At 38.9% G+C, this 25,054-nt stretch overlaps 1 protein-coding gene across 1 annotated transcript in view; it reads right to left on the reverse strand.

Moving 5' to 3' along the window:
• CA10 (carbonic anhydrase 10) overlaps nucleotides 1-25,054 on the reverse strand; it is a 432,920-nt gene that overhangs the window by 243,261 nt on the left and 164,605 nt on the right. The window contains exon 3 of the mRNA XM_004591011.3: nucleotides 11,049-11,191. Coding sequence (XP_004591068.1) covers nucleotides 11,049-11,191 — 143 coding nt within the window. The remainder of the gene's footprint in view (nucleotides 1-11,048; nucleotides 11,192-25,054) is intronic.

Below are 25,054 nucleotides of genomic sequence, written 5' to 3' on the forward strand. Positions count from 1 at the left end.
GAGAGGGAGAAAATTTTGCCTTCCTCTCTATACACGAGAGTATGTTGTGTTGTACAAATTAAAACAATACATTTTCCCTAGACTCAAGTACCAGCATGGGGGAAGACATGCAATAACCATGTTGGCTATTTTATGTGGCACCTTTAGAGGGAGAATATAGGGAAATGAACTACCAATTCAGAAACAGCATTTGGTTTAGGAGACTTGCTGTCATGCCAGGGAAGAGTAGCAGCAAGGTAACCACACAGACCTAGCACACCACCCTAAAGTTAAGTATTCAGCCGGAGCCAACACAAACACACCACAGGGACACTGGTTACAGGCCGACACATGGGGAGGTTAGAGAACATCTCCCCTTATTCTCTTAAAGCCTGACAAGCAGAAGGAAAATTTTCCAACTCCATCACCTTGTTTCCTAGACTCTTGATGCTGTCAGAAAGCATTTCTCCTCAGTCTTCAGTTTTAGTGCCACATGCTGGCCAGGGACAGTCTGGGGACCAGACAACCTACGGTTGAAACTGCAGCGCTTCTTGATATCCTTCCAACTTGGGGGGTAATGTATTCAACAACCATACTTTGTGCTTTCATCTGCACACCTGATCATTTTAGGTTATTTGGAAAGGAGGGGGATAAATGAGATCAAATTTGTGTGCATTAATGGGCGAAGTAAGCACTCAATACATTTAGTTCTATTCTTTCATATCTGTTCATCACTTCAAGATCTGACCCATGTTTCTATTCATCCATTCATTTTTTAAATTCAATATACATGATCAAGTGCTTTCCATATGCCTTGTACCTTGTGGCTAGCTCTGACAGCCATAGTAAGCAGAAAAGCTTCAGACTGCAGGTTGAAAGAGTACAACTTTATGCAAAATCCTGTGCCTTGTAGCTGCCGATGTTTCAAGCACACAAGCCATGCAGAAAATGCAGATCACAGGATAACTGGCAGGGTAATGACTTTGTCCAAACAGTTTGTTGCTCCCGCTCGAATATCCCCATTGGAAGATCCTGTATGTTATGAATTCACCTTGAGGAAGTGATCACCTGTGTGTCTGTACCCTTCCTTCCAGTTATGCTGGTTCCAGTTCAATAAAAAGCAAATTAAAGGTCCTATCAAAGGTGTGATCCTGAGTGTGTGTATAACGTTTACCTTCCTTGTATCATCTAAAACCCTATAATTTTCTATTTCTACCCACAGAGGGCCATAGCATAGGACACAAAGAACACTTAGACTGCATTAATAAAGTTACTTATTTTTATATTATCTGTTACCACTTAGTTTTCTCCCATTACATTCCTCCAAGTGGATAACTTATAGTTATTAACTTTCAGGAAGCCCCTATATATCATAGCATCATACCATTAAGCCTTTTGGAAATTCATCACAAATCAGTACACAGATGACATTGATGTCTTATTGCTATTCATTCCTCCTGGGCTGTTTTTAGCAGTTCATTTTTTATATCCTCGCAGTGCTGAAATATGGCTCGCTCTAGTATCTGTCCTTTTTGTAATCGCAAAAGGAAAGCTTGGCAGTTGTCATATATTATACTCTTGAGGAAAATGCTAGTAATGCCTCGAATTGATTGAACAGCATGGACTGCAAGCTGCCTTCCACAGGGTTATCTTCTCACTTTTATTCAGATTTTTAGCAATCATACTTTTGGATACAGAAACTATGACATGATCATTGAAAAGGCAATGTGAAGAATAAGGATCACTAAGTTTGGGGAAGCCTAAAAGCTCCTGTCTTCTCATTTTGGACTTTGGAACATGTTTGCAGCATGCATTTACGGGTCATGGACTGTGATTCTTGAAACACAGTGCCACAGATAAGAAAGTGGGGGAATAGTGGAAATAAGGCTGGAAATAGACCAGGACTGACTAGGGCCTGGATAGTGGAAATCTAAACTGGTAGAGAAATCAAGGACATGACCCTGGGACTGCCAAGACACTGAATACATACAAGCCATACCTATATGTCTACCTTAACATGCAAAGTGGTATGAAGAGGAATATGGCCTTGCATGAGGCAAGCAAGGAAAAAGATGCATTAAAAGAGAAATGAGGATGAAGGTTAAAGAAAGTCGAGTCTTGTTTAATTATATCTAGGCTCTCCTGCTCTCCATTTATAAAGCAAATGGCGATGACAAGACTTGGTGAGGATGAAATATAGGGCCAGGCAGTTCTGTTTGAATGATTCTTCAGAAGGCCAAACCACATTCACAAGAGTCATTTTCAATATGAACATTTGTAAGAATTCTAAAACTTCCTTTGGGACAGGAAGCGTTTTAGCTGTTGTTTGGGTCCCTCTGGGTCCCCTTTTCTAGGCCAATAGACAGTGGCTCAATTGTGAGTGTTGGTTGGTGTAAGAGCAGGAGTATGCTGGAAAATCTGTGGTACCTGGCCCTCCAGGAAAGAAATGCCCTGATGTATAGTTTTTTCAGATTCCCCTGGCATTAAATACTACTACCATTTTGGATTTTAAGTTGCTCACTTAATGGTGTCAAATTCAGAGATGGGAATAAATGTACATGGTGGACTTTTGAAAGACAGCATAAACTGACTTCTTTATAAGGAGCATAAGAATTGGAGTGCCATAATGTTACATCTCTTAGGATGTGCTAAATGTTGGCTCCAAAGTCTCCCAGGAGGATGTGGGAGAATGATAGCCACTGTAGCCCTCTGCTGCTATACTGTGGTCAGACTCTCTTCACCAAACTTCTGCATTCCCTGGAAATTTCCAGCTGAGAATCCTTTTTCAGAAAATCATGTGTACATCCCTTTTAAATTCTTATTTACAGTTCTAAACCAGGTGTTAGAGAGCATCAGACTAGGGAAGAAGCATGATGCAACACTGATTTTGAACTGGTAATTTTTCCAACATCATTTTCTATACAAATTTCACAAGCTCAGAATAGTCCTGGAGTCTACAAGCACGGAGTTGATTCCTATGTGCAAACATACTTAGAAACTGAGCATTAATAATAGCCTGCTACACATAATGTACATTCATCTTCCTCCTCACAGTCCTAGTAATCACTTTGACATACATTACAAAATTAGTGAAAATAGCTACTTGGGTAAGAAGTTAAAGAAGTGTGACTTTTCCCCAAAATATATTCTCTGAATATTTCAGAGGAAAATTCAGTTTTAGAAAGATTATATCTAGATGTGATGTGAAGAATATTTTTATGTAAAGATGGAAGAAAGTGCCTCACACAGGTCAGTTGCTGCTAGTTTGCCTAAAGTATAGGACATGCTAATCTGTTGGACATGTTAGTTTTCACCCACTGGTAACAAGCAGGTTATATAATATAGTCCTATCATATCCTATATAACTATTGTGTGCAAAGGTTAGAATATGTGTGTTTCTGCGTCTAAGGATCAGGCTGGATTAATAAAATATTAAATGTAACATCTGATGAAGATCTGAGTATAAACAGGCAAATAACATATTGGGAACATTAGGTGAGTAATGCTAACAGCAACTAAATAAAGTTGTTTCCTTGGGGAATAGATATCAGGTTGACTGGATAAGAAAAATAGATGCTAAGCTTTTAGGCTAATATCTTACATTAGCTCAGCTTGGCCCTGGAATATTACAGAAAAAGGACTAGAATATCTATGTTCTAAAATATTTTTTAAAAATTGTGATGCCTGAAAAGAGATGTATTAGTTATTTAAGTTAATCTTTCATGCATCAATGAAGTTGTTCCATATGACATTAAACTTCCACAGGAAAAACTAAATCTGATAGTTGTTTAGATGCATGAGATAGTTATTCAGATGTTCAATTATTCATGCTCTACAGAGTCCAATTATTACATTTAATGGTGAGGGAATTGCCGTTTTTCAATTCCCAAAGATAGCTGGTTTCCTTGCAATGATATCCCTTTGTTAGGATTCAGTGTCCCCAGTTCACAGAGGGCAGCTTTGTTGGCTTATCCAGCCAATCAGCTTTACAAGGAATAGGTGAATTAATTTCAGATGCACAATGGATACCAGTTTTATATATTAAATATCAAACCCTTCTCTGTGGGTACATGATTGCTTCTGTTGTTATTCAGGTTTTCTATTAACCTAAATTTCTTAAATGAGGCAGAACTTCCTTCTTGGATGCTTGAGAGATGAAACTCATTGCAAATAAATCTGTGAAATTAAGTCCCAGTCATATGTACTTAGGTCCAAGACAAGTAAGGGAGGAAAGAGAGGGGAGAAGACATACAGAAAAGAGAAAAGGGAGAGAGGAGAATGGAGGAATTTAGAGAAAGGAGCAAAGAATAAACAAGTGGGTAAAGAGATAGAGAAATGGAGAACATTTAAGGAGGTTAGGGATAGGAACATGATAAAAAGGGATGAAAAAAATATTTTGAAATACTCATCAGAAGAGTAATGCATGAGAGAGAATTAGATGCACTTACAAAAATATGAATTCTAAGAAGCAGGTGTTTCCTAGAGAGATTTGGTTAATGACTTTGCATTGATTTTCTGGATGATGTGAAGAGGTAAACATTACAAGGAACTGCCAAGACAGAGAGTTACAGTCCTCATCTCAGCTCTGTGGCTGTGACAGCACGAGAACCTGCTCCCCATAAGAGAAGCATGTGCCTTGAGCCTGTTCCCTTGACTTGGGACACAGCATCTTGGTCTCTTGCACTCTGCTTTATCTTTCATCACATTTCATTGCTACACACAGAAAACTATTCCCTGCAAAAAGCTCTGCTAGGAGTACAAACACAATTACTTTGACCTCAGTTCTTTAATCAAGCAGCTTTCTTGTAACATTCATTATGCCCCAAATCCTTCATTATAGCTACTCAGAGCGAAATTTCCTAAAGGAGAAAGAGTCCTGTATCTGAAACGCCAAGGAATAATTTCTAAAGAGGCTGGGAAGCCAATGCTAGTGATTCATAGTGAGTTTTCCTTGAGGAGGGTTTGTAAGTTAGTTAAATCTTTATCCCAGGGTTAGTCTCAAGCAAATATATTGCATGTGTCCTGTTTAACCGCTGCAGATACAGAATCAAATAATTTCCAATTTGAAAAAGGGTTTGCATGTCAAGCCAAAGCTCCCACCTGTGGCTTGCACATGCTCTACCATCTTCAGCAAAGCTCAGTGCCTGTCGATGGTGTCTCAACTAAACAGAAACAGGTTGACCTGTTTTCACAAGCCTTCATTTCTGGTTTGATCAGGAGCGTGGCCCAAGCCATTTTCAAACATCAAGGGTAGATGCCTGTGTCTGGAGCTGCTCTGCACAGGTCACGGACACTTAAAAGACAGCCGTATCAACGCCTTCCATCTCCCTTTCAAACATTTAGAGTGACAGTCGAAACTGAATCCAGAGCATCATGATTCTTATTATCACTTGGTTTGTCCTGCCCTTCACTCTGTCAATGTCTTTTCCATTAGTTAATCTCACTGTCAGCACTGGGGGAACTGACTGGAACATCCCAGATGCTGTCTTCTCCGTGAAGGGCAGAACAGGACAATGGCCTTACACATCATGGGTGTATTTTCAAGATGATACAATTAGGTTGAATTAATCTGTGCTGTTTAGTCATCCTGGGCACATTATCCATGAATTTATTTTAGTTTTTCACATACAATGTGCTTATAGTTTGATTGTGCGAAGCTTTTTAAAATATGAAAAAACTAAAAGCAATCCTTTGTGTTTCTGCCCTCATAATTTCAAACTCTCAGGTTGGGGGTACCACTAAGATGGTTCTGAATTATTTTTCTGTCATCCAAGGAACTTCAATCCTTCACCTCTTGGCATGTATGTGACTAACTCCAATGTGAACATTACTTTCTTTGACAAAGAAATTCAAGTGGGACTTAGACTGTGTTTTTTTTTTTAACCAACAAAATAGCACTATCTCAGATGGTAACTAACAATTATTGCGAATGTCCTCTGCCAGTCACTTGCCCAATATCACGCATTTTTCCAGCCTAATGACAGTGTTAATGGATCATTTAATTACTACAACCCTAAATAGTAGCTACTATTAAGATGTCCTTTTTTAAAACAAAGAAACTGACTTTACAGAGGTTAAAACTCTATCTGTGGCTTGATAGGATATAACCCTAAAATGCAAACCCAGGTCATTCATCAACTCATTTCAGAGCATCTGTTTTCTATGTTGTTCTCACTAATCGTAACTTTTAAAAGAACTTCTCATTTTCTGTCAGACTCAGCTCATTCTGGGCCTTATTCTCTCTGAAACCATTTTTACCAAATTATTTCTCCCTTTGTCCTCCATCTCGGCTGAGAGCGCCGCTCTCACGTCTCTTACGAGCAATTCAAAAATATTATTTCTTGCCAAAACTCCCCATGCAGCCCCATCCACATCTTAGCTGCTTGGAGTTTCTCTTTTTCAGGTATCATTATTTGTAATTGTATTATCATTATTTTATTTCTAAGAGCTTCCAGTTCTCTAGAGTCATCTTCCATGAGGCAATGAGATCATATCTGTATTTTAAGTACCACATTTAAAAATGTGCCTTCTGAAGCCTTCATGACCATATCTGTCATGATCAACCATCTTTCTTCTTTATTTTCACCTTGGCTACCGCATTTTCTAAGTATCACATCTACTTTTTCCCAGAGATATTGTCCATTCCACATCAATAATACTTCCTTGTTGTTTAGAAATAGACTCAAATAAATACACCCCTAATTTCTTGTGTCTAAGAAAGAATACTATCAATATGACAAATCAAGAAACTTATCAAGCCACGACATACTGCTGAGAATTATATCCACTTGTCTTGATTCTCCAAAGGATCTGCTGTAGCCATAAAAATACACAAAGTTATACATACAATTTTTATCATATATTTAGTATTAAAATGCCCATGGAGCTTAAAGGTGAGCAATGATCCAAATGTGTAAGGATATTTACTTATGAATATTTGGCCTCAGTCATCTAACAGAAGTCAGCACCACAGCAGCACATTTAGAAGACAACATAGACCTGCATTTACCTTTTATTCCCCAACATTTCACACATTTATACACTCTCCTTCAAACTTGATTTCATGCTCCCTAATTTTTGTGCTAATACACATCCTAACACCTCCACAAAGCCAGATTCAACAAACCCAACTTCTTATTCCGATTAAAAACTGGTGATAAAATGTCTGATTTTCTAACTAATCATTTAACTTGTTTTTTTTTTTAAAATATCTACTCCATAATACCTCAATAGTCATTTAAGCAGTTGTCATTTAATTTTTGGGTCTCTATATTTTCCTCCCAAATAAATCATAGATTCTTTGAAGGATTATTAATGTCTCACATATAAAGGCTTTAGAATATAGCATTGCAAACATACAATGAATGACAATGATTTATTATGGTCAACTAAAGCTTGCTATGAGATTCATGGAGAAATTAAAAAACAGAAAATGGCTAAGATTTTAAATATGAAACCAATCTATGATCCTTTTTTTTTTTCCAATTATTTCAATATTTCATGACAAGTGCAGTTGCTGAAGGGCAGTTTTAGTGGGACATTTTATTGACATCAAAGTTACTTTTCATCATGGTAGTACCCATATTTTTCCTTCCTTCTGTTCAAATATGTATTTATTTGAACAAGGGAGAGTAAGAGAGTAAGACAGCAAGCATGAGAGGGACCGAGCCAGCACTCACTTCTCTGTTGGCTTATTGCCCAAATGCCTGCAACAAGCAGCACTGTACCAAAGCCAGGGTCAGATATTTAATTCCTTGTTGTACAGGCAGAAGAGTATTTCAGGATACAATTTTCTGATAGCATTGGAGAGTTCCAATAATGATTTGTGGTGGTCAGTAAGCTACTATGTTCAAGTTAACATCTGTTATTCGTTTCCTTTGTGGTATTATAGCAGGCAAACGAAGTGGCTTAAGACAATGAATGTCTGATATTCTAAGTATCAAAAATCTGAAATTGGTTTTATTGAGCTAAAAGTAAGTTTTTGGCAGTGCTTTTTTTTTTTAACCCCACCTGCAGGTTTTAGGAAACAATCCCCCCTTTTTTGCCCTCGCCAGCTCCTAGAAGCCCCCAGAGTTCATTGGCTCATGTCCTGTCTTGTTCTGAGATTTGCATCTGTCTTCTAACCTCGTTTTGTCCAATTATCCTGCCTCTGTCTTTTCCTTTTAAAGACCCTGTACACAGTGAGTCCAAGTGCATAGTTTCCAGGTACTCTGCTCTAACAACAACAAAAAGTCACAAATTTCTTTAAAAGCTAGCACTGGAGCCTGGCACGATGGCTCAGTGGCTAAATCCTTGCATGAGCCAGGATTTCATATGGGCCCTGGTTTGTGGTTTGGCTGCTCTACTTCCCATCCAGCTCCCCGCTTGTGGCTAGGGAAAGCAGTTGAAGATGGGCCAAAGACTTGGTACCCTGCACCCTTGTGGGAGATCCAGAAGCAGCTCCAGGCTCCTGGTTGTAGATTGACTCAGCTCCAGCTACTGTAGCTACTTGGGGAGTGAACCAGCGGATGAAACATCTTTCTTTCTGTCTCTCCTTCTCTCTGTAAATCTGACTTTCCAGTAAAAATAATAAATGTTTTCTTTAAAGCTAGCACTGAAAATAAGCTACTTCAAAGAAAAAATAATTCTCACTTTTAGGTACAAATGACCATTATTTTTTATTATATTCAAGATTGGCATATTTTGATTTTCTTCATTATTCATTGTTATTCTTGTGTGGGGTCTGAATTCCAAACACAGCCTATGCTAACAGTCACTATTCCCTCATATGAACCTCATACCAAGTGGCATATGTTATCACGGGCGGTGAACACCAAAGCGGCTGCATCAGAGATGCTCCATGGTTTTGTGTGATAGATACATTTAAACACCAGAAAGAATAGTGCTGGTAGATGAAAACCTGATGCAAAACACATAGCTACTCAGCTATATTTAACCCACTGACACTCAGCTGCTTGGCTTGGTTGCTTACCCAAGGTTCCCTCTCCTTCCCCACCCGCCTCACAATGTTGGAGAACAGTTTATAAACCCTATAGGTTGAGTGTTACTTTAAGGCAAAATCTAACTTAGAGCAGTAATTGAATCTTCACTTCCAAAGTGAGTCTGCACCTCATCATCATCACCTTTAAAAGATTGCCGAGAGGATTCAGCTATTGTCTATCACGTTTAGACATTTCATTACCCTTCATTTATCCCACCACCATCTACATTTTATTTTCTACTTTTCATAAGTGTAAAGTAAACTATCAAACAGCTCTCATTTCCTCAAACCGATGACAACACAAATCATGCCAGATTTAAATATTTACAGAGTCAAAGAAAATGTTTCCCAAATCTCAAACTCTAATGCATTTGAAAATCAGTATGGATCAAACACACTGTACTGAAATGGAAGGGGGGCGGGCGGGAAATCACTATTAAAAGATAGAGACCACCAAGAAAAATAAGCAAAAATCACAACATGGCAAAAAATTCCAACATCAGGCTAGCTCCCAGTCTCCTCCTCCTCAATAAATTTCAGGAAGAAGCTGTTTATATTTTTTTCATATCAAAATTTTCTTTTAAGATGATTTAATAGATGGTGATTAGTATCTACCTACTGTTTGTGACAACTTAGTACTTTCCCAATCCCACTTCCAAGGGTTACTTTACGTCAAAACCCTCCTAGTGCTTGCTGTAACTCTTGGAAAGATCCAGTTTGTCAACACGGCTCAGGAACTGTCCATTCCCATTTGCTCATCCATTCTCTATCTCCACTTCCTCTCTGCTTCAGCAATAGTGTAATTCTTGGAACTCAAGTACCAAGCCTCATTCTGTCTTAAGCTTTCATTTTTAAGGATGTAACTGCTATTTTCACTTGCGTAGAATGTAATTATTCCCTATTGTTCTCTTTAGGAAAAAAAAAAAGAAACTATGATTGAATATTTGGTTAAAATTGCAACTTTTCTTTCTTAAAGACTGAACAGAGAACTCACACTTGTTTTTGACTTTAAAGGAATGTTTCAGTTTTAGAGAGGTATGTGTAGAAGTCACACCAAATTCCTTTTAGGATTTACAAAAAATAAAATTGCACATGTAACAATAATTAGGGCAATTTCATTTTTGGGGGAGATCAGAGCAATACTCCCAATGACCTTTCCACTAGAAACATATCTCAAACTGCATTCAGAACAGCACACAAATGTTGTGTCATTATAAGGTCCCAATCACATGCAATGTTTTTTAACACTTACATTTTAACTTTAAAGCCATTGAAAAGTTTTAGATTAGCCATTGATCTTTGTGGGTCTGTATGGGATGAGAGAGAGAGAGAGAGGAAGAAAAAGAGAGACAGAGAGAGGCACTGACATGGTAACGGAAAACACACTTTCAGGATACCCCAGCGGGAAAAATTAACTTAGAAACTCTAAGGCAAGTATGCTGAGTAAATTGCGTCAAAGGGACAGAGAACAGAGTTCAGTGAGTGCCAATCCTGGCTGCCACTGGGACAAAGGTTGTCTATAATTTTTCTGCACACAAATAGGTTTGCATTTCTCTTGAGTTCACAGAGCTAAATCACCTTCACACAATTGTTTGTGTGTGTGTGAGTGTGTGTGTATTTCTCACCTCCATGGTAAATGACAGCCAAACAGAAATGATCTCGAAAGAGAAATGCTAGAGTCACGTGAAACAACACTCCATGGGCACCGTGCCCTTTTTACAGGTGGAGTGAGAGCTCCTTGCAGCAGGAGCAGTCTGGGTGGGAGCCTCATGGAGCTCTGCTCAGCATCTCTGTGCAGGAGCCGGGACTCCAGGCCAGCAAGACACCCCAAGGAACTTTCATTATACATCATCTAAGGTGATTTTTTTGGTTTGATTTTCCTCCCAGGAATAGGACCTCAGACAACCTCCTACAGTATAATTAGAAGCATGTGAGTTTGACACGTGCCCGCACACACACACATACACACACAAAGTTAGACCTCATCATGTGTGCTGGCCACCATCGTGACTGAGGCAGGAGGATCAGCATTCAAAAGCAATGACATCCACATCTTCAACTTCATGACAGAAGCAACTTGGCAGCTTACCTTCCTTCCCCCAGTATTGATGCGAAGGGGTGTCAGAAAGGGGTCGAAGATCATGTGACTGGTCTCTATGTTGACAGGCGACTGTCGTTTCCCCACAGAGCAGAGGTTCCACGCTGAGTTCACCAATCCCCAGAAAGAAGGAACTAGAAACAAAAACAGGTTGCAGAATTAGGCTGAGGTAGCAATGCCAAAAGAACTGTGGGACAAAGGAGGAAAAATCCAAAAGAGCCGCCTCATGTTCCCTGGGTGTTAATCGGATTTCTCCAATCCCAATATTCGTGATTTATTAAAGTTATTTTACTTTTTTTTTTTGAATTATTTATTATTTAACTTATTTTTTTTTAATTATTTATTATTTAACTTCAGTAATTACATTGTATTATGTGACACAGTTACATAGATACTTGGGTTCTCCCCACCCCTCCCCAAACCCTCCCACCATAAGTTATTTTACTTTTCATTTTAGTCCATGGTTCACTTATTCTGTGGCCTCTGTCAAATACAGTTAACACATTAATGCCAATGGCATCTTTTAAGCCAATTCCTTTCCAACATGTCTGAAGTACATCAAATATTTAGCAATTTTTGAGTTGATATTCTGCCTTCTTGATTCACAGGAATAATATAAGAATCATTCTTCAGCTATCTGGAAGGTGTTTGAAGTTTTTCAAAACAATGTCTTTCAATATATACAAGGTGTTTTTCTGTGAGTTGTCAAGATCAACCTGAAGGAATGAATTATTTTTATGACTCTCAGTCAGGGCCTGCTCAGAACTTAGCAACTTGGCTTTGTTGAGTTCATCACTGTCATTAACCTAATATTCTAGCAACTGAATAACATGCTCATTGGGTAGGTAGAAAAATGACATTGAATCCTCTGTGTGAATATCTGAAGACCTTCTAGTCATTATCAATTCTCCGTGAAAACATCTAATAACATTCAGTTTATTGGCAATTCCCAGACCCATTTTCTTCTTTACACGAAGTGAACATTGCAAAGTGGCAGAGAGCAAACCTACAGATTCCATGTCAGTGAAAATCAGAAATCATACATTTGGCCTTTCCCTGTCCCCGTTTGGCTTTTCCATTGAGGTCTTGGATGCCTATGCCCTGGAGATTATATGGTTAATTTTTTCACCAAGGCACAATGGGCATAGTGAGCTCCAATCTCATGTTCTACCCTGGACTGGCACGAAGTGTGAGGAAGGTAGATTATCACAAGGGAAACAGTCTTAGTGCAGAGAGGTTAAGGTGAGTGTGTTATACAAGCACAGGTGAGGAACATCCAGCTCCACCACAGTGTTGTAGAGTCAGACAGCAGTTCCCAGAGAAGAGGAACATGACAAACGATTCTCTACAGAGAGCTTCTTTTGCAGGAACTTACACATAATGCAGCGGCCATCCTTGCCTATAAATCAGATGGAGAAAACTGAGGCAAGAAAGAAATCTCACAATAGTTGACGAAGATACTCCACTCTATAAGATGCAGGAAACTTGCAGAATTGGGCTGACAGTGCATCTGTTCCTATTTAGATGCAAAACTCTATGATTCTCTCATTTGTTCCATACAACTGTTAGGCAGGAGTGGGGGAACTACATGCATGCTCCATAGATTTCTACACCAACACTTCAGTGTGAAAATAAAATGGAACTCATTCTGATATACACTGAATTTGGTTTACCCCAAAAGATTCCACTCCCTTTAGCTCAAAAACCCCAAATTAGATTTCTAGCTATTCTGTTATTCAAAATGGCAACAATGGCCAGTGAAAGTGGGAGGGAGAAGAAAAACAGAGAGACATTTGTTCATGTTTGCATGCTTCCTTATTGTTCTTTCACTTTTTCTTGTGTGAATCGTTGCAAGTCACTTAACAACCTTAGATTTATGTCCCAGAGAAACTGTACCATTTCAGAAGTTCTCACTCTAAGAATGTTGTTTTAACACCTGCCGGTGTGAATGTGGGGAGAAAAGTACTCTCCTTCACTGGTGGGAGTGCAGTTTAATACAACCACTACGGAAGTTAGTATGGACAGTGCTTAGAGAACTGCAAATAAATATATTCCAACGTCACTATCAAGGTTACCTGCTTGGCCAACTGAAGGAAACCAAGAACTCTTCCTGCTCAGCTGGTGTGTGTCTGGCTCCGTTACTGAAGGGAACTCTATACTAACTCCTCACTAGGTTGCTGATTTTAAAGCAACCACAAATTAATTGCCTCTCAGAAATACAGGGCACATTAGAGGTCATCTAGTCTGAATGCATGCATAAAATTAAGGGCAAAGAGGCAGAAGACAGAGCACTCTAAACTGGGCACAGCTAGCGGCTGGAGGCAAAGAGGGCTGAGTCAAGCACAGAATTCTCACCTCAAGGTGTGCAGTGCCTCAGAACCTCCTGTGGTCTGAACTCCTCCAGCAGGTGTAACCTAAGAGCAGATGGTTGCCAAAGAATCTCAGAGTAAATTGTTCCATGACCCTTGCTGCCATTGCTATGCTACCTTTTACTATCATTTCCCCTTTGGTAAATCAAGATTAACATTAGTGTGAATTTTCCAGAGCACTAAAATTCAAGTGCAAAGGTTCAGCTCAAACTTTTGAAAATAAAATATTCTAAATAAAATTGGGGTTTCAAAAGAATTGTACAACTATAGGATGAGTGAGACAGAAAGAGCTAGATTTAAAAAAGAGTTAAAGATTACAGTTCAAGTGAGGAAGGATGTGTTTGAGTCCCATTTGCAGGGTCCCGAGGAGACTCCAAGAGCAAAATCATTCATGAAAAGCTTCTACTGGGATAATGTCCTGTGGTCAGCTGGAATTGGGGAGGTTTTAGACCAGATAAAAGAAGAAGTGCACGCTGCTAAAAGTAGTGTAAAGTGGTGGAGCAACAGTTAAGGTGTCCATAGAAGTCCGGAAGGTCAAGTGCCCAATGAAGCGGAAATAGGTCTGCAATGGTAGTACAGCCCAGATTTTAGGGAAGTGCTTTAGGAAGAAGGTAAAGAAAACAGATGTATGACATGCCTGTGCTTATTGAGGCATGGGAAGGAGTAAGGGCTGCTTTGATGCTTAGAGCAAGGATGGAAAAGGCTTCAGGATTTATTAAGACACATCCTCCCTCTGGGTTTGGGCGGAACTCTCAGTCATCCTCAAAGACCTTCTCTTTGAGCATCTTTCACACTGCTGTCTTCAGTCTGACAGACATTAAGTAGCACCTTTAGAAGGTGGATGGGGTTAGAGGACACCACTACACTGCTTCTATTTCTGTCGTTGACGTCTTGCGATTTGATTGTTATTTTTATTCATTTATTCTCTTGTGAAACTGTGATCTTTTTAGTTTGTTACTTGTTAAATATTACAGTTACTGTGGCCTTAAGCCTGTAATTATAGCACAAATAAAGTTATAGTCTTACAAACATTAAAAGGAAGGGTCTAATGGAGGGAGAAAGAAGAAACAAACTTGGTTTGTTCTTGGTTGTTCTTGGTTTGTTCTATGGTTATCTTAGAATTGCGCCTATGAAATGCATGGACTCTGTTTTTAGAGTTTTTTAAGTGCAGGTAACTTTAAAGACAAAAGCAAGGTTGCAAAAAACAAAGCATTGTTGATTTCTTATTCTTTTTGTTTCCATGCTATTCCAATAAATCAGATTTTTAAACTTCCTTTCACTTTTAAGGCATCAGTTATTATGGCTTATTAGCTAATTTTGTGCTTCTCAGCTTTATTGGAAAAACTTATTTTTGAGAAAAAAATGTAAGTAAGTCAATAGAGTGAGAATCACTCTATTAATGTAAAACTGGTCTGAAAACTGAATTCCATCATCCTTGGCATCCTTGTCACACTGACTTCTAATTTACATACAAACTAGAATACACAACAGACTTGAATATTTTTGCAAATTAACTTTTTAGAGCCTAAACAATGGAACCTAATGGCTGCATCACAACTCTGAGTTATCTTGCCAAAACATTTCCCATGGTAGCACTGCCATTCTTACCATGAGCTACAAATTCCACAAAGTTTCCTGGCTCTGGGTCTACTGAACCATAGAAGATGCTCAATGCCTCAGTGATTTCATCTGCTAAAATCACGAGGCTTGGCAAACCCAAAGAAAAACCTATCAGTTATTTGTTCAAACAGCTGAAACAGAAAACACTTTAGTTTATTAACACATTTTTGGCACCTCTAGACTAAAACAACAAAGTTCTCATCAAAATAACGAACAAGTCAAGGCAGCAAGGGACCAAGGAATCAACTTGATTGCTGAAAGTAGCATTTTGATGGCATTCTTCTTGGCATTTTTAGCCCAGAAAAGATGCTTTGACGTCAAGGCACCTGTTTAGACATCCTCCTTATTCATTTGTTCTGGGCATGCAGAATTTTCAGTGTCTCTGCTATAGGGATGTTAGGCACTTCAATTAACTTGTATTACTTATGTGAATTTGCTAACTAATATGGGAACAAAGCGAACTCAGTTGTTTTCATTGATTCAAAAAAAGTTTTTCTTATTAACTTCCTCACTGACTCATAGGTCTCATAACAGCATTCTTTGCTTCATGAAGGCCTTTGATTTTCTTTTTCATTTCTTCAGCAACATATTGATCATTCAGTGGTGTGTTATTTAACTTTATACTGTTGTTATCTTTCTATTTATTGTTGATTTTGTTTTATGGCTTTTCATTTAAGAGGATGTATAGTAACTGTGTAGTAAAGACAATCACATATAGATACAATGCAGTATTCATCTCTACTTCCAAATCAAAGATGGACTCCCAACAAAACTGTTGAAGGTATCTTGACAATAGGATGCTGGACCATCTGCCATTGTCCATGCCTACAATGTCAGGATACACTGAAATAGCAGAATGATGGACTTACAATTGCCTGTGAAGGACTATACTGTTATAATGATTAAGATGGAAATCAGTGGGGGAGGGGGAGGTTCTGGGGAGGTGGAGAAGGGAAATCCTGGAGTTCACGGAACTGTATCATGGAATAATAAAATAAATTAATTGAAAATAAAACAACAAAGTTATTTATGGTCAGCCTATGATATGCCAGCCATTGTGTTTGATATTTAGAAGTCATATAAGTATTTACTGAGGACCTACTACAGGACAACAACTGTTCAGTTATGGGAAGTCAGTAATGAGAGAAGTGAATCTTGCCCTCTATTGGTAAATATGAGAGATAAACAAGTTTATATATATTTATAAAGGAAAATTTTTTGTAAGCATGTTGCAGAGACAATTAGGATGGTGATTCATTACAGAATAAGACATGGAAGGGATGGTCAAGGTTTGGTCTCAGAAAGGACATCTGAAAGGCCTGGGAGAGTTGCTCATGAAGACTGGCAGGGATAAGGGTATTCAAAGCAAGGAAGAGGATGGTATCTTGTTGGAGAACCTGATGTGCTTCAAGAACTAAGAAGTCAGTTGACTTGAGTCTTGTAGACCAGACGAAAAAGTGAAATGAGGGGACTTGACCAGAGTCAAAGGATGCAGGGCCCAACAGCCTACATAAAGGAGTTTGCCTTTTACTCTAATGTAGTTGAAAAGTAGCATGGTTTAACTGATGAATTATAAATGTGTTGTGTGCGTCTTCCTTGGCTGTATCACAATCAAGAGTGAGTTTGATCATCCTTAGAGTATCTGAGTGGAGAAAGAATTGGCTTCCCAGGAGCAGTCAGGGACACTAGTTTTTACATGAATTAAATGAAATTGCTTTGAATGTATTTAAATTCTACCTGAAAGGCAAAACTAATTGAATGTTTTAAAGATTATTTTCTTCAACGTATTTGCCAATATAATGGATATTTCATGAGGTCTAACTTGTGCTTTACACGTTACCACATGAAGCAAAGAATATTTTCCTGAAAAGATTCTGCTAAGGCAACCGTTTTTTCCCTTGTATTGGAGCAATAAACTAAGTCTCTAACTTTTTGGCCAAAGGAAAGCAAATGAAAGATGGAAAAATGAATACTGGCATAAAACATATCTATAGTGAATTCAATCCTACAAATAAAGCCTGTGGTTCAATATAGCACTTTCGACTTTGGGGTTATAAAACATATGAATACATTTTAAATAAGAACTCATATCTTTCCCTTGCTCTTTCTCTCACCAATTCTGATTTACTGTCCCTTCCTCCTTTCTCAGCTGTAATAAATCTCCACTTTGAGGCATTATTAATGAGCATGTTTAAAATACCCACTGCTGCAGGCTTTTGCCCCCTTTCTGATACTGGATTTATTTTATAGAAGAAATTGGCCTTGAAGCTAACTCCTTTGCTGCTGGATCCTCCTCCCATTGTTGGATCTCTCATCCATAGTCCACGAAAGGCCTTTCACTAAGACTTCTCATTCTGTGACTTTGGGGACATACAAAAGGCACATACACCACGTTTATTCCATCATCATTACTTTGTGCATCCATCTAACAAAACAGGGGCCATCTCCAGATCTCCAACATACCAGGGAAACAAAGAAGAATCAAATGCCCCCACTCACACACACTCAGTATGGTGGAAGATAAAGAACCTAGAAAGTAGTTACAAGAAAACGTGCTAAGTGTTCCCGGGAAGGCATGTGTGCTTTAAGAGTTTTAATGAAGAAAGGGAATAAAATTGATTCTTAATTTTTTCTCAAGTGCTAGCATAAGCATTCCTAGCAGAAGGGCTTTGTTTCAATGCACAGAAGTTCTTACAAGTAGTTAAAACAGTGACATATTTCCTTACACAGTAAGTCCTACCAACTGAGATGGATTATCACTGGAATCTAAAACGAAATCATACATGGAGAATTTACGACACTGGAATATTTGATTTCTCCAACTTTCTTATTGCACAGAAGACAGATCCTAATCTACTATCAACTATAATCAGGTAGCTAAATTTCTATAGCCACAGTTTCTCCATTTAGAATGGAGATAACTACTCACTGGGTTTTTGAGGAACATTAAGTGAAAACATTTTACAAAGTCGAGTTCAATAGATTTTAGAATAATAATGACTTACTAAGTATTGCAGAAGTGTGTTAGAGAACAGCATGATTGCCAATGTTGGGATTCTACCTCCATAGCATTTCCAGGGTATAGGTGAAAGAGGATGAAGGACAGAGGCCTGGGGAAGGGATGGCAACTCTCAGATGCCCACACTACTCAGCTGGACTTCCGAACAGGCACCTCTGAAGTGAGTCTAGGTCACAGAATAGGCCACTTAATTTCATACGTCTAATGAGCCATGTGCAATTATTTTTGGATTTATAACTCTTAAAGGCTTGATGAATGCAGGGACTAAGCAGTGATATAGGTCATACAAAATGACTTCAGCCTCAAAGAGAAATCATTTTCAGTTTCATTTTTCATCAAGCAGTACATTTGGACAGGCACAGTTTCGTCCTGTTCATGACTAGTTCTGTGGTGACTAGGCCTGCATCCAAAAAGCATGTCCATGGAGGGTGAAGAGAAAGCAAGAGGGAGTTCTCATGGGCCCATCACCTGCCACTTAATCTTCATGCTAGAAAACTCAAGTATTTTGCATAATTCTCCCCACAATTCTATGAGGTAATATTGCCATTATTTTTTCAGATTAGAAGAATAGGACTTACACACTTAGTGACTTTCTGAGGTTACCTGGTCTGTAGCTAGAGGATCTAGAGTTTAGGTCAAATCTTTCCTTTAGAACAAATAACAAAATAATTCCTGGATGGTAGAAGGTAAAACAGTACAGAGTACACAGGCACACGGAGCAAAGCAGCCATCTCTCCTTCAATTCAGCAGCAGCCCTGAGGTCAGCAGTGTGAACTGCAGATTGGGCATCATTCACCAACTGCCATCATGCTCACACAGAAAGACCCACGTACATGTGTTTGAGATATAATTTCTATGAACATGCTTTCTGTTTTAAGGAATGTCCCTCCTTGCCAATATGCATGAAGCTACCCATTCATATGTAGGGGAACAGAGTTTACACAGTTGGAGTGCACCATATTTTACTCCACTAGTCCATAAAGACCTTATTTTCATATAAGCTTACCATTAAAATCAATGCTGCAATAAGTATCCTCAAATGCGGTTTTTTATACCAGTACTTTTGTTTCAGTAGGGAAGATTCCTACAGGTTATTTCAGACAAGGTATGAAGCAGATTATTTTAACAGATTTGGCCAAGTTACATAAAAGATTCTGGCACTATCCATGAATATTTACACTCCTATCAGTTATGTGTGATGTGCTTATTTTCCCACAATCTTCATAACATTGAATGTGATTTAGTATTTGTTTTTAGCAATATGACAGGAAAATGCTATCACATTGATTTACTTTGCATTTCATAATCGCGGCTAAGTTTCTGCATAGTCCCATATGCTCATTGATTATTGGTATTCCTCTCCTGATTACATTCCTTAACATATCTTTCTCCAGGTTATTGATTGTTTCTGTCTCAATTTTAGTTGATCTGAATGGTAGAGAAATGAATTCTTGATCATGTTCTAGAAATGTTTTCCCCTAACTTGTTAGCTTTTAACTTTATTTTTAGTGTTTTATTTTATAGGAATGAACATTTTATATGGATGGATGTACTTGCCTTTTTTGTTAAAAAAAAAATTATTTATTTACTGGAAAGGTAAAGTGACCTAGTGGGAGAGGGAATGGGAGTGGAGAGGAGGGAGGGAGTGTGTGTGTGGATGGAAGTGGCAGAGAGAAGAAGGGAGGGAGATATTTTTGCTCCTGTGGTTTACTCCCCAAATGGTTGCAGGAGTTGGGGGTGGGCAAGGCCTAGCTTTCAGTCTGGGTCTCCCATATCAGTGCTAGGTGCTCACCTGAGCCATTATCTGCTGCTTTCCCAGGCTCTTATCAGAGATCTGGATTGAAAATGCAGAGTAACCAGGACTCAAAGCAGGTGTTTCAGTATGGGACACAGATGTCCCAAAGGGCAGGTTAATCTGTTGCCTAACAATATCCATTCCTTATCTTTAGCTCTGTAAGCATTCAGGTTTTTTTTGTCTTATTTAAGATAACCTTCTTAAGTAGAGGTTATATATATTCTTTAAAGGTTTATAAAATATTCCTGTTATACTCAATAAGTTGATTTTTGAAACATTGTGATTAATATTTGGGCATACTATGAGACACTGATATCAAATTTTCCCCAAGTAAGAGGTAAATACTACTAGTATTATGTATTAAGCAAACTAATTTCCCCATTAAATTAAATGTCTTGTTTATCACATAGTCATTTTCCATTTATAGTGTTCTTCCCAGCACAGAACAAAGATGCATGGAGCCCTTATCATATTTTATTAAACATTCGGCTGTTCAGGATGAAAATGAATGACTCATAGCTGATAACCCACAGCAAGGTGTAACACACAGTCTGGTTTATGTAGACATCAAGTTCTTGTGTGGATCTCAGGTTTTGAGATTTAACCCAACAACTGTGTTAAGCCTTATCTGACTATATTTGGGTGGCAATTTTGTTTGCCCCATATAATTACTGGTGTTTCAGACAAAATCTAAAATTAGTTTACTGAATCTGGGAATTGAAACCACAAAGAGAAGAATTTATCAATGTATGTCAATAAATTAGTCCATTAATTATTTCAACCTACTCAGCTTTGATGAAAATGACCAGGTTGATGCCTCTGGATAAGAACATGACCTACTTAACATTTTTACAAAATGGGATACTCTTGGCTTTAAGGATTGTGTATCAATAATGCTGAAACCAATTGGGACATAACATTAAACAAAAGGTAAAAATCACAAAGCCATTGAAATTAGGTGATCTTTGACATTTGGAAAGTCTGGAAGCTATTTCAAACAGTAACAGGCAATGATTTCCCAGAAATTTGAACATCTGGACAAACACCTGGATATCCAGGAATACATTGTCCTTTATGTTTGAGTATGTGAGCACCTCATTCACTCTCCTTCTCTCTGCATGTGCACACAAAATTACACCCTAACACAAATGCCAAAATCAGACGAATGACGAGTGATATGCTAGTGATGTAAGCTCTTACACCCAGATGGATGTGGACATCAGCTGAGCCCAGGCTTACAGCCTAATTCTGCAGTGGGCATCTGAGCATTTTGCAATTCTCTACTGTGTTTACATTTGGTAATCCTACAAAAACCACCAGCTGTTCCAGTCTATCTTGAGGTTGATGTGCGGCTAGGGCAATTATGTCAATTTTCAAAATTAACAGGGCTTTTTTTTTTTTATCTTCTTAAGGTATCTGGAGAAATAACCTTCACGTCACCACAGTATTGCAGCTCAAGGGTGACACAATAGGTCACTAACCAGAGAACATAAATGCACAAATACTCTGTTGGTGTTTTATCCTTGCACTGAAATCTACAGTGTGTTTTCTGTGGAGTTACTAGATTTAGTTAATGTGACATGGTGACTTCACCAACTTCACCAACTCATTTCATTTGTTTTCTTCTCCTTTTTGTTCTTTCTTTCTTTCCTTTTCTTCTTCTATAGAGAGAGGGAGAGACAAAGATTTTCCATTCACTGGTTCACTCTCCAAATCCCCACAGTGTCTGGAGCTAAGCAAATCCAAAGCCAGGAGCCAGGAGATCGTTCCAGCTCTGCCATGTGGTATAGGGTACCAAATCGTTGAGCCATGCTCTACTGTTTTCCCATGCCACAGGCAGAAAGTTGAATGGGATGTGGAGCAGCCAGGACATGAAACAGCTCTCATAGGATCTTGGTGCTTGCAAAGGGAGGAAGATTTAGCCATTGAGCTGTTGCACCAGGCCCTTCACTTGTCTTAACTTTTCTATTCAAATTTAGTATAATCATGAATTCTACTAACAGTTGAAAATGTGCAGGCCTCTGTTTTAGATTCCTAATATCCCCTAGGTCTTACAAGTGATAAAATTTTCACCATATGTTTGATTTGAAGTTCTCCATATTAATCCTGGTTCACACTGCAATGCATCTGCATTCTTGTAATACTTCCTTGGATAAGTTCCCCATATCTAGGGTCAATTCCTCATCATGAAGTATATGAGAACTGGGCAAAAAAGAAAAAGGACTACACATTTGTTCCAAAATAAAATCTAACCCACAGAAATGGTTAGTCACATTATTTCAGAACAGAAGTCCCCCTATATCTCAAGTTCTGATTAGATGTTACCATAAGACTGCCAGTTCTCACATGTTAGTAAAACTAAACAATCGCCAATTATTGAATGTGTAGATTCATAAATGGATGGATGAGTGGGATTTAACAGGTCCAGGTAGTATGCTTTGCCTATCTTTTTCTTCCTAGTGCCTGTCTTTCTATAGTGAAATGGATTATTCTGATGTATCCTAACATCCTCAACAGCACACTGCACTCATGTCCACTTTTAGGCTTTTTGTTTTTTATTCTTCGCACTTTCAATCTTCTAGTCAAGTTCTACACATCATTCGATTCAGTCATCCTGTTCAATTCATCATCACCCTGGATTTCTAGAGAAGCTGGTTGGATGCTGGACAACCTGCACATAATGACACGCGGCTATTCTGTTCATTGTTTTACTACTGCATTAGTATAGTTTTCCAAGTAGAATTAAGTGCTTCAAGGTCAGGGACTCCCTATAGAGCACAGGATCTAATTACAGGACCTGGGTCTATAAGAAGCATATGATTTGGTTGATTTAGATCAAAGCCCTCAAAGGGCTTCTAAGGAAAATCTTCTGTGTTGGAAGGGGGACTAACAGTGAAATAGGACACACAGATTCTGCTTTTACACCCCTCACACTCAATGCCTGCATTCTGTCTCAGTTTAATGGCGCTGCTTACAGTTCTATTGCCTGGAAGGCCCTTCCCTACTAGGCGTCACAATATGCTATCATTTTGCTTATGCCTATTTCCCCAAATATACTTCTATATATAAATTACCATACCACTCTTTAGTGCTCAATATGTGGGTTGATTCACAAGTAACATTATTTGGATGACAAAGAGATTAAAAATGAGGCCAAGGGCTAGGGTGGTGGTAAAGTAGGCTAATCCTCTACCTGCACTGCTGGCATTCCATATGGGTGCCAGTTCATGTCCTGGCTTCTCTACTTCTAATCGAGTTCCATGCCTATGACCTGGGAAAACAGTGGAGGATGGCTTAAGTCCTTGGGTCTCTATACCCATGTGGGAGACCTGAAAGAAGCTCCTGACTCCTGACTTTGGACTGGCCCAGCTGCCAGCAATTGCAACCATTTGGGAGGTGTTCTGGGAGGGAGGGGTGAAACAGTGGGTGGAAGATCTCTGTCACTCCTTCTCTGTCATTCTGTCTTGCAATAACAGTAATAGTAATAATAATATAAAAAACCCTAATGCAAATCTGGTAAAGGAGAAGACACGGTGGTGTGGCACACCAATCACGGCTCTTGGGACACCCATGTCCAATACCGAGTGCATTGACAGCCAGGCTACTCTACATCATACCCAGCTTCCTGCTTACTCAGATGGGAAGCAGAAGATACCTGCCTCTGGGAGACCTGGAGGGAGTTTCTGGCTGCACTGCACATCAGATACAGTGAGAATTTATCAGCCCAGGAGGACTCAACCTGGACAGCCCTTGCCTTTCATGACCATTTGTGGAATAAACTAGCGTCCAGAAGACTTCTGTGTGTTTCTCTGTCACACATTCTATCCTTCAAATCAGTAAATAAAATTTTAAAACAACACATCTCATGCACACTAGTGGCCGATGAGCTAAAGACAGGGCAATGAGAGTACTGGCATTTTACTGAGAATCTGCTTTGTGATAGGCCCAGAATCATGCATTTACTCAGGCTGTCTCTACCTGATCACTCTAAAATGGTGATCCAGATAAAATGGTAAGCAAGACCTCTTCCTTTGGGCAAGTTTTGTTTTTACAGTTTGTAAAGTATGCACATCAGCCACAGTGAGAACCTAACAGCCTTCTTGGCAATTGGGAAAACAAATGAACAGATATTCAGGATGCAAAACTAAAGGGAGAAAGGAAGTGCTTGATGGCTACGAAGAGTGAGTAGAAGTGGAGTAAAGCAGAGAAAGTTTTACTCATGTTCATGCTCATAAACACTGTCTTGAGCTTTTAAAAATATAGTCTAGGAGCAGATAAGAAGCCATTCTTGAACCAGTGGTGAAAGGTTGCAGCATGTATAAAATGCTCAGGTTGAGTTAGGCAAAAGGCACAACACAGGAAAGATGACATTGGTCACTAAGACTTCACACCATAAAATAACACCCATCTGCTCTGGAACTTATTTTTCACTTAAAGAATTGCTTATTCCAACATAGCACTACACAAATATTCAGAAGTAAGTGAATGTTGAAATGCTTTGCAAACTGTTGTACATGCTTGCTTCCTTAATTATTCATGTCATACTGTAATATATTTACAAATAACCCTCACGCTCTTGGGCAGCAGGGTCTCTACAGTGCAATTCAATTGTGCCCTCCAGGCAGGACAATTCAAGTTGATGTATGAAATATAAGGAATATGTTTTTGCAGGAATGCTTGCTCAAAAAGCATGGGTGTTGGCCTTTGCCTTGCGAGTTACATCCTAAAAAGGTACTTGACAAGCTGACTCCAACTCACAGCCTTCCCGGGAGAGTCTCAATAATCGAGCAAAGAAAATTCATGCTGATCTCAGCTCAGTTTTCTTTGAGATGCTGATCAAGCTTAGAAGACTCTCACATCAATGGCTCTGGACTTTAAAGTCCAACATTTTCTTTTTGAAATAGCAAGAATCTGAAGTGTTCTCATTACAGTTGGCAGCTTCTTGGTCTTCACTGAGAAGGGCTCAAACTGCCCTGAGGAAACACTAGTTCATGGTGACAGGGATTAAAAGAGCATTTGAGTTGTAAAGGCCAAGATGCCGAAGAGAGCCAGCAAGGGCTGCTCTGAAAGTGAAACGGTGGTAAGTATTGCCTAAAAAGTTTTCCTCTGTAAGCGGTCTGTGTCCCAGCTCCTGGTTGGTTGTAAGGCTGTCTCTCCCGACCCTTTGCTTGACATTACTGTTTACAAAGCCTGC

This window comes from Ochotona princeps, chromosome 17, assembly GCF_030435755.1.
Source record: "Ochotona princeps isolate mOchPri1 chromosome 17, mOchPri1.hap1, whole genome shotgun sequence".
Taxonomy (NCBI): Eukaryota; Metazoa; Chordata; class Mammalia; order Lagomorpha; family Ochotonidae; genus Ochotona; species Ochotona princeps.